General features: G+C 35.6%; 1 protein-coding gene across 3 annotated transcripts in view; it reads right to left on the reverse strand.

Moving 5' to 3' along the window:
- The window catches only part of sfl (N-deacetylase and N-sulfotransferase sfl), a 491,065-nt gene that overhangs the window by 32,927 nt on the left and 442,158 nt on the right, over window positions 1-15,980 (reverse strand). For all 3 annotated transcript variants that reach the window (XM_083112039.1, XM_083112033.1, XM_083112023.1), the window contains 3 exons: window positions 8,406-8,606; window positions 4,668-4,920; window positions 892-1,086 (listed from right to left, as the gene is read on the reverse strand). In XM_083112039.1, the coding sequence (XP_082968165.1) occupies window positions 892-1,086; window positions 4,668-4,920; window positions 8,406-8,606 (649 nt within the window). The remainder of the gene's footprint in view (window positions 1-891; window positions 1,087-4,667; window positions 4,921-8,405; window positions 8,607-15,980) is intronic.

Raw genomic sequence — 15,980 nt, forward strand, 5'->3', positions numbered from 1 at the left:
TTAATAATCAAGTGGAAAATGTATATTTGACTAGAACTTCCTAATGTCATAGTGAATAATGCTCTTGTAATCTAGGGATCCTAGATTCGATTCCTGGTGGTCACACATTGCATAGTGGTTTGGTCTCATCATCAATTTCATGATGTCATCACTCATCCTCATAGTCATGATTAGCCAAAGTAGGAGATAAGCAACATAAATAACCTAATTCAAACAATCAAGAAAAAACCCTCACACGGTTCGTGAATTGGCACATGCCTCTGCTCCAACCACAGATTGTATACTACATTATATACAAGTGTAAGATAAACACTCCTAACAGGGTGTCAACATGGAGGCAGTGTCTCCATTTCAAGGTGATTATGGAAAGTTCTATAATCTGGAACTTTTGAAGAGTGACATCTCACGATGGAAATGCGAATCAATATTAAAAGAAGCACACCTGATGCTCATCACGCACATGACATATTACCCAGCCATGCTCAAGGACAAATATATCTGTTGAACCCACTGCAGATAACAAGTTAACCCACTTAAAGGGTTAATCAATGAATTTATTATTTACACACTTTAAAACAATTAAAATTTGTACTTAAGAAGCAATTTAGATGTGGGTGTATTTTATCCAGCACATGTCCTTACATCCTACCAGAGAGTGTGTGTCCTGCCAGGTTAAACTGTATGTCCAGTCCCAATTAGGCTATCTGAACATAAAGTGAACTTAAAACAACTTATTGAAGCTTCTATGTAAAGCAGGCATGCATCGATAGATATGAAACTACAAACTAACTTGCTGGATAGTATGTTCAATACATACATTCCTGTAAAAAATAGCATATAAACATTGTAGTTATGAAATTAATGGTAAACACAAAATAATGGACAATTCACCTGTATGACTGTAATTAGAGGGTTTTTTGTATCTTCAGTCGGGTATTCTCCATTCCTTGTGGCCCATGCCAGAGGTTCATATGTTGAATGATTTGGAGAGAACACAGTCCAATCTTCACCGGGCAGTGGTCCCCATGCGGTCTCACCTGATCGTGTCAGTCTAAGGATGGGAGACGCAGCATTTAGGGCTGTATCCTACAAAAAAATAAACATATATTTAGTTTAAAATATAGCATGATGATTTATCATTACTAATTCTAATCTAATAACATAACAAAATACCTAAGATTCTAAGTGAAAATTTCCTGATATTTACATTCAATTTCTTAAATAAAATATCTACATCTTGCTGTTTGTTTTTACATATTCTTCATTACTACATCCATGAAACTGTTGCTTATATATACGTTAATACATCAGTCTGAGCTGCAACTGTGTAGGTCTCCGACAGATCGAAACCAAAAGAATGATGTGAAATCATGGAAGCGCTATGAGCTGGAGCATTTAATCAATAATATCATGGGATAGAATGTGGAGGTGGTAGATGAGAAAGTATAAAAGATAACATACATACTAGAGTAGATGAATTACATAAGGTTTGGCGCACACAGGAAATGTACTATGTAGAAATTTCAGCAAGAGATGCAGGTTCGACCAGGACTCGAACCTGGGTCTCTAGCATACGATGCCATTGCTATACAAACTGAGCTACCTGTTTTAAAGGTAACAGATCCTGATGGGGTAACACTGACAGAGTCAATTCCACACAGGTAAAACAGCAAAGGTGAAAAATCGGGCAAAGCCAGGGCTGGCTAGTAGCTCAGATGGTAGAGCAATGGTACGGTATGCCAGAGAACCAGGTTCAAGTCCTGGTTGGGTCTGCATTTTTCACTGATATTTCTACATAGGATATGTGAAACAAGATAAAACAAAAAAGTTTTTTCCTTGAGACTGAGACAACACCCTTCACGACATATGGTAAGGAGTCTGAGAATAAGAACATAAGAAAAATTGAGATGAGAAAAAGTTAGTGTCTGAGGCTCTTGGTTTCATATGTGATGTAAACTAAATTTCCTTTGCTATAGGACTTCTTCAGACTTAGCAAGTAAACATCTAGCTGATTATTTTAATGTAAGCCATATATGTTTTGTTTATAGTAATTGCAAAGTCCATCCATTAATGGCAATTATGATTTTGTGATACAAATAAAGTTCAATTTTGCGAGGGCATGGTATCATACAGAAAAATGTTACTAAGAAAAATTATTTGTCTTAATGACATCTAGTTTCTGTGAAACTTTGAATGATGGCAAAAAATGTATTAGAGATTTACAAGTCGATATGAGACTGTGACACTACCAAGTCTCCTCTCGATACCATCCCTAACACACACATACAGGAATTGCACATTCTTTATTATCTACTATTGTACTTATTGCATAACATATTTAACTATCTGCCATTAAAACAAATGCAAATAGGGTGAAGTTTACAGAAATAAAGCAAATACACAGGTTTTGAGATATTGAGAGTTGATGATTCAAAAAAATCTGAGTTACAAATTAAAATAAATTTCTAAACTATTTACAGAAAATGTGATTCACTTGTATGTTTACTATCACACAAACACGATATTTCACACTAATTATTTTATTTCTTCCTGTGGTGCTACATGCGATTTTTTTAGGGTTGTTCAAAAAATTGTTGTAATTACCATACTTTACTTGCAATGATACTATCAAAATCAGTGACCACTTTATTCAAGCTTACTAATGATGTCAGTTCAATAATACTTTGACATTAGACTTTTTATAGCAACCATAACAATTAGTAATACAAAAATGAAAGCCTTTAATAATTTTATTCAATAAACAATGTGAGCTACTTGTTCTGACAAGTTTTTGTTTTCCTATGTCAGGATTTCTTGTTTTGTCTTTGACTGAAATGAACACCATTAGAAAAGTACATTTCTTCATTTTATTGGAAAAGTATTTTTTTTAAAAATAAGTTCTGAATGGATGTGATCAATTTTCGTTTTATTTTTATGAACAGTTCTTTAGCTTCACATATCTACCTCACACACAGATATATCGAGACTATTTGTTTACCTCAGAATTCAATTTACAAATGCATCTCTTGATACAAAAGAGAAACATAGGTGTGTTACGTAGACTATCCAAATTGTGTACAATGGCAATATTAGATTTCTGTGACTCAATAAGCAATTTATATATAAGGTTGATTTCTCTATTTTGAAGGCAACAAGTATGCCCCTTGTAGCTTTCTGTTATATTTTTGTTTAACTTGGCATAATTGTAAAGAATGATTTCAAATGTCCATAGGGCTTATATTTTTTATAAATTTCAGTGAAATTTAGCTCTTAGGGATTAAAATAGTTATAATTTCACACCAAAAAGAACACATAGATTGCAATTAAATATCAACAATAAATCAATTTGCTTTCATCAAAGTTACAAATATCATATATACGAAAGTAAATTATATGACAAATAAGTAATTAGGTTGACCATCAAAATATAACATTTAAAATGTGCATTACAGATTTATGAAAGAAATATTTGATAATTATTTGAAAGAGAAAATAAACTAAACACTTATATCACATGTTCCTCAAGTGCAGTATTTTTTTTTCTGTTGCATGTAAAGCATGATATCTTAAAGCAGACTTAAATGTGCATACCCAGTTGAAAATCAAATGAATATCTATGTGACTATAGTTATTTTTATCTAGTAGAAGGAAAGTATATGCCTCTATACTAGGATGCAGTTCACATCCAGGTATAAGATTAAAATTTATTTTGAAAATGCCATCATGAGCACTCCTGCATGTACACAATGGTATCTACAGTAGATACCACGTTTTACATGAAATTGAATATACGTGGCCATGCACAGTTTTACTCATCTCTGAATGTGTATCCTCTTCATTCTCCTAATTCTTTTTCGGTAGTACATATTCCGAATCTTTATGAGAATCACACAAACTTTCTAACTCGTCATCATATTCACTGAAGCCTAAATACCCGAGAACTTTCTGAGACATGTTACAATTCAGCAAACACCGTTTCACCACCATCTTTGCTACTTACCATACTTTACACGAAACAACTTGTAGATACTATAACTTAAAACATGAAATGAAACAATACGAGTATGGTGTGACTCCATTTATGATGGACTACACGATGTACTTTGTCACTTACCATGTTTTACTCCCGAGCCCTTCAATTCACTTTGCAATCTTACTCTTCATTGTAATATAAATTTCATTTTTAAAAGTTTTGTTTGTGAATGTTATGTTCATGTGGGCAAGTCAATAACTGTGATGTAGTGACATACTTATTATTTTAAGTCAGGGTAAGTTGAGTTCTATTTTTCTGTGCTGATTAGAGTCCCTTTGTTGTCTGAGCACTCCACAATATATTGTGACTGCTTACATTGAAGAAAAGGGCAGTGCATAAGTATGTAGGAATTGCAAAGTGTAGGGGAAAGAAAAAAGATTTACACACAAGTGATAAGTAGAGGATAATGAGAGTGTGATAATTAGTAGCAACAAATAGTGTGTAGGAAAGATATATGCATGAAGTTGAAGTAATTCCAGGCATTGGTGTATTTATAATTTCATTTCAGAGCTTTCCAAATGGTGCAAACTACTACCTTGTGCTGGATAGTGATTCCAGTGATTCCCATTAAAAAGTTGAAATGATTACGATAAACTTGCTTTAACAAGATAGGAAAGAAATGCACTTCACTTACCTTGAGCCTAAGATTAGTGTGAATGAAAAGAGGGAATCCTTTTAGCTGAGCACCAATCAGAGTTTCTTCACTTGGAGGGTGGAAGCCGATAATCCCTACTCCATACTCTCTGCAATATTTATCCAACAATTCTCGATTCCATTTATCCATCTGAACATACTTATTCAAATTTTCAAATACTATTACACCATACTTTCCTTTATCTAAATTAGTTAATACCGGTAAAGACTTCCCAGCAACTTCTGTTTTATACCTGAAAGGGAGAGAAAGAAAATCAATTATTTAAATTAAAAAAAAAAAAAAATCATGTACTTATTATATCTACCTTATTTATATTTGAACTACGGAAAGTTCATAACTTATAACAAGCAGTGTAATTAGTGAAGTGAGTAGCAAAATAATATGCAACAAAAATTATTATGTTGCATTGATATTTTTTTGCCTTATCATTACTGAATAAATTTATTAATACTATGAATAACAATAATAATGTTTTCAAAATGTGTACAATGCTGAATGACTGTCATTAATGGATGTGATGGGATATGAAATGCAAAAATTAAAGATGCCCAATGGAAAATACTATACGCAGAATCTTATTTATGACTGCTATCATAATTTTAGCAACATCATTTGGAACTAAAGAATTCTTTGAAGAAAAATAAAACCTGTATATGTAAAACACAATCAGTTTGCACAACTTTAATTACTGTAATAAAAAAAAGCATTTTATCCTAAATTACTACTACAGGTGAATGTCATATTATGCTATTTTGAAAATGTGATTAACAAAACCTACAAAATATTATGGATAGAGTAAGCACGATTGTTTTTATTTCATTGACTAAATTTTAGCTGCATCGCAAAGTTTCCTTCAAGCCGAGTTTGTTTCAACTTCATGGAATATTACATAATAACAAATTGTTCTATATTTAATATATTATTGCATAAGGTATTAGCATGGATTGTTACAAAGTTTTTATAATATGTAATGTTTCCAAGTACTGAAGTAATGGTATATCTACAATGTGAAAAATGGAAATATGCTGTACTTTAAAAAGCTCTTCTCCCTGTTTAGATGTTCGACTTTTTCTTGATAAAGTCTGTGGCATATTTATAATTACATTTCAAGAGGGGCTAAGGTTATTTAAATAATATATATATGTATGGATAATAGTTGAAAAAATAAATATTTTTAAATCAATAAACAATGATAACCCTGATTTAATGCTAGCTACCCTATTTTCAGAGCATGGAATCAGGATTATTTATTGAAAATCTCGCCAAACAAAATATACACAAGAGATGGTATAAAAATTCGAACATCAAGACAAGGGAGTGAAATGACCTCATTGTTATTCTACTACCATGGTGTAATCTAAGTAATTCATGCTTTTCTCCTTTGCTACTGGAGCTGCTGCTGTAAACAATCCACGATTTTTGGTAAAAATTAAGATTTGAATTCAGACCCTGTACCACCCTTAGTCTGCAGGACGGCATGAGTTCGAGTATGCCTGAGTTCAGTGTCTAGGTTTTTGTCTGTGTATAGAACCGGTGGCAACCCACCATCGTGAGGAAATTGGGGAGCTGTGAGTGGGTCACATAATCCGGTCTCGGAAATCTCCTATAAGGGCTGAGGGTTCGACATGCTGACCTCATAGTACCCCATTACCGGTTGAAGAACTACACACCTCTAGGTAGGATTGTGGGAGGGAGACTGGCAGTCAGGAGATAGGCCAAGGCCCTTCCAGGGCTGTCGAGCCACGGATTATTATCATTACCAGATTTAGTACCATGCCCAGCTCAGAATTTTCTTAAAGGGGGGAGGGGGGTGATCATAAGGCAGGGTTGGGGGAGTAGATCTTCATTTTTTAGGAGCCAGTCCATTATTTTGTCATATTTTCCTGCATTTGACTTCTTTTTTGGGAGGAGGGTGATTCTGGTATCAAAGGGTGGTGGGTTATTGCCCCACCAAGACCCACTTGTTTGTGCAATTAATCAAACTACACTCCCAACTGGAATTAACTTTCAAGTGCCTCAAAAAGCTTTCATTTTAATATCAGACTCTTAGGTATTTTAGCAACAGAAAAAATACAAGAGGAGTTCAAATTGTTTTTAACTACATAATTTATTCACCATCGTAGTTACATTTGCAATAATTAAAATTAGAATCCATTTAATTTATAATGGAAAAAAGATGATTGTGCCTGAATAAGTATTACAAATCAGGTTATCTTTACATCCTGAACAGTCAGAAGAAAGTCCCAACTACATCGGAAAGTCTGGTCTGTATCCTGATGTGTATTTGGTTAGGTAGCATTTTGGGAAATGACATCAAATAATCATCATCATTGATGATGTAGGAAATTGAATTGATTATAAGATCATTTTTATTATCTGTTGGCATCAACTTTCATGCTTTCCCTTTTGGCTACTAAGCAATTTTTTGCTATTACTTTCTGCTGGAATGTGTTTACATCTTCAGTACACATATAGCATGTGAGTTTCGTAACTGAACTTTTTTCCATGCTCATTCTACCGAGTTAACAATAAATAAAATAAGATCTTGTCAAACTAACACCACATTCTCACAGTTATTTATCTTCAGCCTGACATGAACCAGAAACAGAAGAATCAGAAATGTTATGGACATGCTCAGCAGTTGTCAACACTTTGTTACAGCTGCAAGCACAAGGGAAGCAAGCATATTATCAAGTGATAGTACGTGCATATGTAACAGAAAACATGCATGAACTTCACCAATGATGTTTGCCATGTAGCTATCATCGTTTTCACTTAAATACTTTTACAAAATATCATGCTACTGTTTTTTCAACTGCCTTGTACTGCTTATAAACCTGTATGGTGCACAGGATGTAAAAATCATGATGTGATGAGAGTAATCTAGGATTGGATTTAGGTGTTGACCGATTATGGCACCAACAAGGGCAGGAAAAAAAAGAGTGGGGAGGCAGAATGGGAATATTTTCTATAACTTTTAATATACCCCTAAATATAATTATAAAAACAACAACAGATTTTTGGGCATTTACTTAGTTTTCCTTGTTTGCTAATGGCAGACTGGTTGCAGGGGGCACCAAAACATCCTGAGGAATTTGAGAGTTACTTGCAGCAATGACAGTTCATGCAATGACCACACATCACTCAATGATCTTTGAATGTTCCTGGCAAAATTCAACTAAAGGCATTTCAGAATAGAATTTATGATACACAAAACAGTACCCTGCCTGTAACACCACTTTGCATGTTGCTCACATAAATATGTTTGTCAATACTATTGGAAGGCATCGTATTTTTTTAAGTTTAACCTCCATAGTACAGAATCAAATGAAACTCCACTACAGTATAAATTGTACTTTAATATATCCTCCTTCATCCTCCACTTCTATACCATCTTTGATCCTGGATTAACCTTTTAACATCTCCAGTATTCCTGCCAATTCTCTAATGTATTGTGGCCTAGAGTCAGCCTTTTCCCTTGGGGGCTGGTTGTGTTGTTACAACATTCCATTCATTCTTACTAAGTTAGTATATCATTACAATTCCTGCAGAAAATTTATCCAACTCTCTGACTTATTACCATCCCTCTCCAAAAAAAAAATCATTTTTTCAATTCATATGTGTACACTGCTGAAACAGGCTATGCAAATTGCAAAGTACTAATGTGACAAATACTGAATTATAGTAAATCTAGGTAGCATAAAAACTTTCACTTACTTGATTCTATTATAGACTAGTAATTCAGCAATATGCCGGCCCAGCTGGGAATAACCAGTTTCAACGAACACCAGAACTTTGGGGTCAATCCGCAACCTGGCGGCAGACTTATGATCATGTCCTGCTCTAGACACTCTGGTGGCACCACCGTACACTGTACAGCGAATAGATGGCTCTGGCCTAGATTCCCTTCTCATTAAACTGAAAAGAAAGATGAAAGATGATCAGTTACACTGGATGATTCAACAAAATAAACATAAAACAACCAGCACAAAAAGTTTTAAGTAGTATTTACTAATGCTAATATTGACAAAGAGCTCCTCTCAAGATGTTGCTCAACTGCTGTTTAGAAATTATGGTCAAAATTACTTTTTACTTTATGTTGAATGCTATCAAATTCAAAACACTACATACTTAGCACTAGAATAGAGTAAGATGATTCAATTTACAATTTGTTAGCATAAGGATTTACCCTGCATTAGGCACACCATTTTCTGTAACATACATAGGCACATGGGGTACACCTGTCCCCCAACTCTTTAACTTTAATTAGGGTATGAAATACACAATAAATTTTACTGCACATGCATGCTGAATGTTCTTTCTTTGTCTTTGTTCTAAGATCAGCTTCAATTTTCTGCTGCACTTTCTAAGTGACGGGAGTATTATAAAGTTAACATCAGTGGCATGCTTGACACATTACTCATTCTCACCCAACACGTCGGTAGGTGCAGGGCCCTGCTTCGAGTTGATACCTTCTTGGAGATGAGGGCTGCTCGGAAAGTTTTATAAAGTCATGCTTGGGAGACAGTTGTCCACCCCACATTTAAAAACCAAACAACTGAACAAGTTTCATGTTCACTTTTGGTGACATGGTCACTTCCAGTGGTCAGAAGTAGCGTGCTACTTTAGCGTCACTACTGTAGGTAGCTACAAAAATTGTAGCGGTAGCTGTAGCGGCACTACATTTTGAAAATTGTAGCTGTAGCGAAGCTACAAAATTCCTGCAGTTGTAGCGAAAACTTCGCTACAGCTACATTTCTTCTCTGCATTTTGAGGAAAATTTTGAATGTGACCACAGCGTCAAAAATGCTTACTTTTGCAGGAGGTTCATATAGACAGTATATTACACGGAAATACAGATAATCTAGATTATAAATATCTTGTTATCGCAGATTATAGAGATCTGCATAATTTATTTCATTAATATCAAATAAATCTAATATCCAGATAACTAAACTGAACTGACATATTGTATATGACATATATTCTGGATAACAGCTACGTTTATTGAGCTGCTTCGCTATTTTGGGGAGAAACATGCCTTGTTTGCGGCCGCTCTGGAAAAAAAGCCTCATTTGCGCCACCCCAGGAACAAATCCTGTGGATATCCACGGTGTAAGAGAGAGGTAAATGTCATTAATTGCTGTGTAAAACACATCTTGCAGTGCAAAAACGAGCGATCCATTCTCCACTACAATGACAAAGCAAAAGTGCCAGCAGCAATCAATAGTTCAGCATTGATCTTTGTCAGTATATAGGATCTCACCAGCAAGAAATTATTGTTACAAGAATGATACACATACACTTTCTGGAATTACAATTATTTTCGTCATAATATTTGTTCCGAAATTTTAAAATTGCAATACGTTCAGAACATTCGAGTTTACGCATTAGTTTCCTCAATATATTTTATAATATTGTAAAACGTTTGTATGTATTATCCGAACCACTAGTGTCACCGCCAGGTATCGAACCTGGGGCCCCTTTGAATACAAGGTGACAAAATTTCCACTATGTCTTCAGGGAAGCATTCCCAACAGGAAACTTACGTAAAGCATCGCTCCATCTGTTGCTCATTTAGCTACACCAAAAAAGCATCCCGCAGCTATCCGCAAAGTTAGAGCAAACATATAACGAATTACGCTCGTATAATAAATACGATCTATTTTCCAGTAAGTACAACTATCATACTAGGGGCTTCTTTTGAATATCCATGTGGTTGTTTCAATTATTTTTTTTTGTATATGCAAAAGTAGCGTAAAAGTAGCGAAGTAGCGAGTAGCGTAGCGAACTACTTTTTGGTAAATGTAGTTGTAGATGTAGCGAAGCTACATTTTTAGATGAGTAGCGGTAGATGTAGCGACGCTACTTTTAAAATGTAGCGTTCTGATCATCCATGTTCAGTTTCATCACTAACACATACCTAAGTGTTCTGCCCTTCATCAACACTAACCCACTTCCGAATAACATATGAATCTGCTGTCTTTCTCGATTTGATATTTTTCTTGTAACATATTTAGTCCCCCAAGCATGCGACTGACGTTAACTTTATAATATTATGTTGCTGCAACAGAACAACACAGCTGAGCTTAGAACAAAGGAAAAGAAAGAACATTCAGCTACACAAAAGCAGCCATGTGCAATATAGTTCACAGTGTTGCAATCTAGCGAAAAATTTCGATGGGAGACCCTGGTACCCCCACGCACCTAACCAAGGGTTAAGTAAACCTCTATCCAAAAATTGGAACGAAAATTTTGAGATGACGACTTACAACTTATCTTGCTATCAAATTACAAATGCAAAACCATAAAGTTAACTTGTTCATACTGCTCTGCATATTTAGTTCAAAAGCATTAACTGTTTTGTGCTCACTGCTTTCCTTTCTCAGACATAACATTAAATAAATTGTAAAATGAGTTTTACATGATTTTCCTGGCAGGAATGCATGCTTTGCGTGAAAAATTGAAACCTGCGGGAGAGAGTTGCAGAATAAAAGAAATGGAAAATGCATGCAACAATTGCACATGTTGGGAAAATTGGCATGCTTCTTGTCACATACAATATTGCATTTCGTTTATTGTTTTTATTTTTTGTATTATCGCCAAGTCAACTTAAACTTGATAACACTTGCTGCATTTTCAAAAAATACTTCTGTTTCAAATGATTTTCAAATCAGCATCTCCTACAGATTATGTTGCTCTAGAGATCATTAAAATTTGATCAATATAATTGTAATTGTACAGTGCGTTCATTTAGGTTCGGGGTCGAGAAAGCGTGTGACTGCAGAACGGCGAGGCATGGCACAGATGCCGGCATTTTCGTCCCCTAACATCTCGCTTATTTTTACGCACATATCTTTAACATGCAGACAATTATAGGTAAGGATGTCGAATCGACCCTTCTTGATAGAAATATGTTTCATACATCGTTGGAAAGGGTATGAATCAAGGATTCCAGAAATGTAAAATTTAAGGTGAGGAAACAATTGGAAGTGGGAAAAAAGTAGTATTAATTGACCGCCGATTCCGGGCTCCGCTCCTGGGGTAATTGACCTACCGCCCCCTACCGCTCCCGCGGCCCCGCCTTTTTCTATAGAGTCCCTTTGAATGAAAACATGAAAAAATACGAATGAAAACATGATTTAAAAAAAGGTGAATTCTAGTGGAAATTCGCATATATATTCCCGTTGAAAACCAAAGTTCGACATGGCAACACTGTGTGTTTACAACATGGATTAGGTTCAAGGAAACCAGCTATGGCAAGTAATGTAGTAGTATTTTTTTTATTATTTTATAGAAATGTAACTTCAAATTGAGAAATGCACAGTGGCAATTCGAAGTGTTAAATACGTTGTACTTTCAAAAAGGCAAAACACAAGTGTCGATTGTGCAGTCTAGCCCAATTATACAGTATGTAACATTGTTATTCGTACACATAGAATTTCCGAGGAAAAAAATATGTCATATCTGCTAGTAAATATAATCATTTTCATATGTACCTGGAAATTAATGTTAATGAAGGTTTCACCAACAAATGTCAATAAAAATGTAGGTTCAAAGTGTATAAACAGAGTACATAATTTGTGTGAAAAGATAAAAACACGCTGTTTCATGCAACATTGTTATTCGTACAGGCAAGAGTTTCAATCTTCCTCGCATACAGCGTTACCGCTATTCGGGCGATTTCGTGCAGTTTGCAACTTCGTAACAAGTTAGTTTGAACATGCAGGCGCGCTCCCCGTCAAGCGGAATCCTGGCGTAGGTATTGTTGTAGGCATGCCCTCCATGGAAAATGAATGTGTACTTAAAAATGATATAATTTACACATAATTTCATTTCAATCACAGTAATTTATGTTAATTATTATAAATTCGTTGAAGAAACATGATAATTTCAGACTGAAACAGTGTTTTTGAGGGGCATCACTATTTTGGAGGAAAATATGTGTCCTTGGCCCCCCTGGAAAAAAAATTACCTTGCTCGCCCCTCCCTGGAAAAAATCCTGCGGACGTCCATGGTTGTAGGCCTATCGTCTATCTATCAGCGTGTTCGAAATGGGCAAGGTGAAGGAACTTAGTTCCGATCTGAAGAATGTTATTATAAATTTGGCTCTTAGAGGTTATTTGTTAAGGAAAATTGGACAGTCAATAAATCACACTCCACAGTTCAATACATAGTAAACAAATTTAGAGAGGAAGGTTCAACACAGAATGTGCCGAGAAAACCAAAAGAGACGGTTGAATAAACGTAATGAACGCTTTATTTTAAAAAGAGTGCGACAAAACCGGACTAAGTGTTCCTCAGTTACGACCGTTAGTAGAAAATGTTGCTGGCAAGATGATGTGCGATCAAACTGTCCGACGTGCCTTGTGGAAGCATAATATCATGGCAGAATACAACGAAAGAGGCCGTATGTAAATAAGGTGAATCGCAGGAATAGACTTTCATTCGCGAAAGAGCACATCCACAAGGACCAGGAATTTTGGGATAGTGTCATATGGTCAGACGAGTCCAAGATTAATATACCTAGTCTTAGCATAAATACTGTCACAAAGTTTTAAGTAAATTGACACAAAATGCTGAGAGATATTTTAATAACCTAATAATATTACTGAAATGGATGCATGACAAATCAAAATCACAAATCAATATTCATAATGGCCGCCCTTAGCACGCACACATTCCGTAAGTCTTTGTGGCCACGCATCAATTGAATTACGCAGCACATCGACTGGAAAATGAGCAACTGCCTTCAGAAGAGACCGACCACTTTAAACTTTCAATATTGGGATGTCTCTTCTTACAAGCCATCTCCTAAAGCTTGGACCACAATTTGTAGTCCAAAGGGTATAGGTTCGGACTTGCAGAAGGCCAATCTGAAGTGGAAATGAAGTCTGGAACACTTGCTATGAGAGCACGCTCCATTTCTGTGAAAAAGGGGTAACAACATCAGCCAAAAAGTGTACCAGCAGACAGTGCTTGTGAGATTAGTCAAGAATGTCAACAACACTCTCTTCCAGAACTGGAGCTTCTAGCAGGATTCAGCCCCAGCATATGAGGCCCGAACAACACAGCAGTGGCTGGAGGCAAATGTACCAGACTTCATTTCCACTTCAGATTGGCCTTCTGCAAGTCCGAACCTATACCCTTTGGACTACAAATTGTGGTCCAAGCTTCAGCAGATGGCTTGGAAGAAGAGACATCCCAATATTGAAAGTTTAAAGCGGTCTCTTCTGAAGGCAGTTGCTCATCTTCCAGTCGATGTGTTGCGTAATTCAATTGATGCGTGGTCACAAAGACTTACGGAATGTGTGCGTGCTAAACGTGGCCATTTTGAATAATGATTTGTGATTTTGATTTGTCATGCATCCATTTCAGTAATGTTATTAGGATATTACAATATCTCTCAGCATTTTGTGTCAATTTACTTAAAACTTTGTGACAGTATTTATGGTAAGACTAGGTACAAACGGGTCAGATGTCATAAACAGGGTCTGGAGAAAATCAAATAAAGACAATGATCACATTAACACAGATCCAACAGTTAAACACGGTGGTGGGTCATTAATGATTTGGGGCTGTATGTCGTCCAAAGGTGTTGATACTATCCAGTTTATTGATGGTATCATGGATACATATGTCTATTTGGACATATTGAAGAACAATGTAAAGCAGAGTGCCCAACAAATGGACATGCCGCCTATCTACAGATTCCAACAAGACAATGACAGTAAGCATAAGGCGCGATTTAACATGAATTGGTTAATATGGAATGTACCCAAACTACTACCAACACCAGCTCAAAGTCCAGACTTAAATTCCATTGAGCATTTATGGGCAATTTTCAAGAGGTGAGTCCATAAAGCAGGAGTCAAGTCCAAACAAGAGTTGAAAACTGTTGTGCAAGCCGAGTGGAATAAAATAAGCTCTGAAACATGTCGGAAACTAGTTAATTCTATGAAGAACAGGTGTCAAGCAGTAATTAAAGCCAAAGGATATGGATCAAAGTATTAGAACTGTCAGTCAATTTGCTCTGAATATACTTTTTTCTTTTATATTATTAAGTGTAGGAATAGAAAAGTTGTACAAAAAATGGCATGTTTCTCTTTCAGTTTCATTTAATTTATTATTGTCATTGGTTATACAGAATTTGGGTAAGATTTAATGTTCCTAATGATATTAGTTATTGAATTGTAAAGAAACAATTTCAAAAGAGTGCATTTCCTTTCAGATATTAAAGCATTTTATTTGAAAATCCGTGTGTACGAATAAGAATGTTACATACTGTATTTATATTGCATAACGAGTACTAACCCGTGTTATGAGAGTTGTTCACAGTGATGGCAAACTGCATTCACACACAGCCGGCATCTATTGATTGACATGCAAAAGTTCCTCTTCCGTAATTCTTGTAAGTTCTGTTCTTATATGGTATTCCAATTCATCTATAGTGTGGGGATTGTTTCTGTAGACACTTTTTTTTAAGGGTTTTCCACAAATAGGGATGCCAGACGTCCCGTATATACGGGATTGCCCCTTTTTTTAAACAAATGTCCCGGTATCCCGGAAAATGTTCTCAGGACGCCCATTTGTCCCGTATTTAGCTAAAGAAATAATAAGTGAATGAGAATAAGTCATGTTCTGAATTTTATAGTAATGCATTGGAAAAAAAAATGTCCTCTTAAAGGACGCCAAGAGTTCATTCAAATATTAATATTTTGTCAAAATGTTAAAAATTAAGGATTAACAATGCTTTAAACAGCAAATTGATTTTGTAACGTTTTTAAAAATGTTATAAAAATAAATTTAACTATATCGATGCCTATATAATCTGTTATGTCCCGTTTTCTTATTTTATAAATCTGGCAACCCTATCCACAAATAATAAATTGCCTTCTAAACAGATAAATTACTCTGCACTGCACGCTACGATGAACAGAACTTTACTGATAAGCGAGCAACAACATTACGCCTGCAACGTGAGCTTCGGACAGAATCTTTGTAAGCTATCCCGACGCCCAAACAATCAAATGCGATGGCGTTTTCTTTCACATAATGCAAGAATAACAACACTGTTACAACTTGCGTCTACTGTCGGATTAGAAATTATAGATACTCGAGTTTGGACTCGAATTAAAAATTAGCCAGGAGACCTACATAAAAACGAGTAACATCAAAATGTAGGTTATTCAATTCTGCGTTAATCTGCACACAGCAATGTTCGTTGAACCGTGGAAACTGCCGGCTGTCACTGCGAGTCAGAACAAGCGGCGTTAACACGTTCCATAAACA

Source organism: Lepisma saccharinum, chromosome 1 (genome assembly GCF_977018435.1).
Source record: "Lepisma saccharinum chromosome 1, izLepSacc3.1, whole genome shotgun sequence".
Taxonomy (NCBI): domain Eukaryota; kingdom Metazoa; phylum Arthropoda; class Insecta; order Zygentoma; family Lepismatidae; genus Lepisma; species Lepisma saccharinum.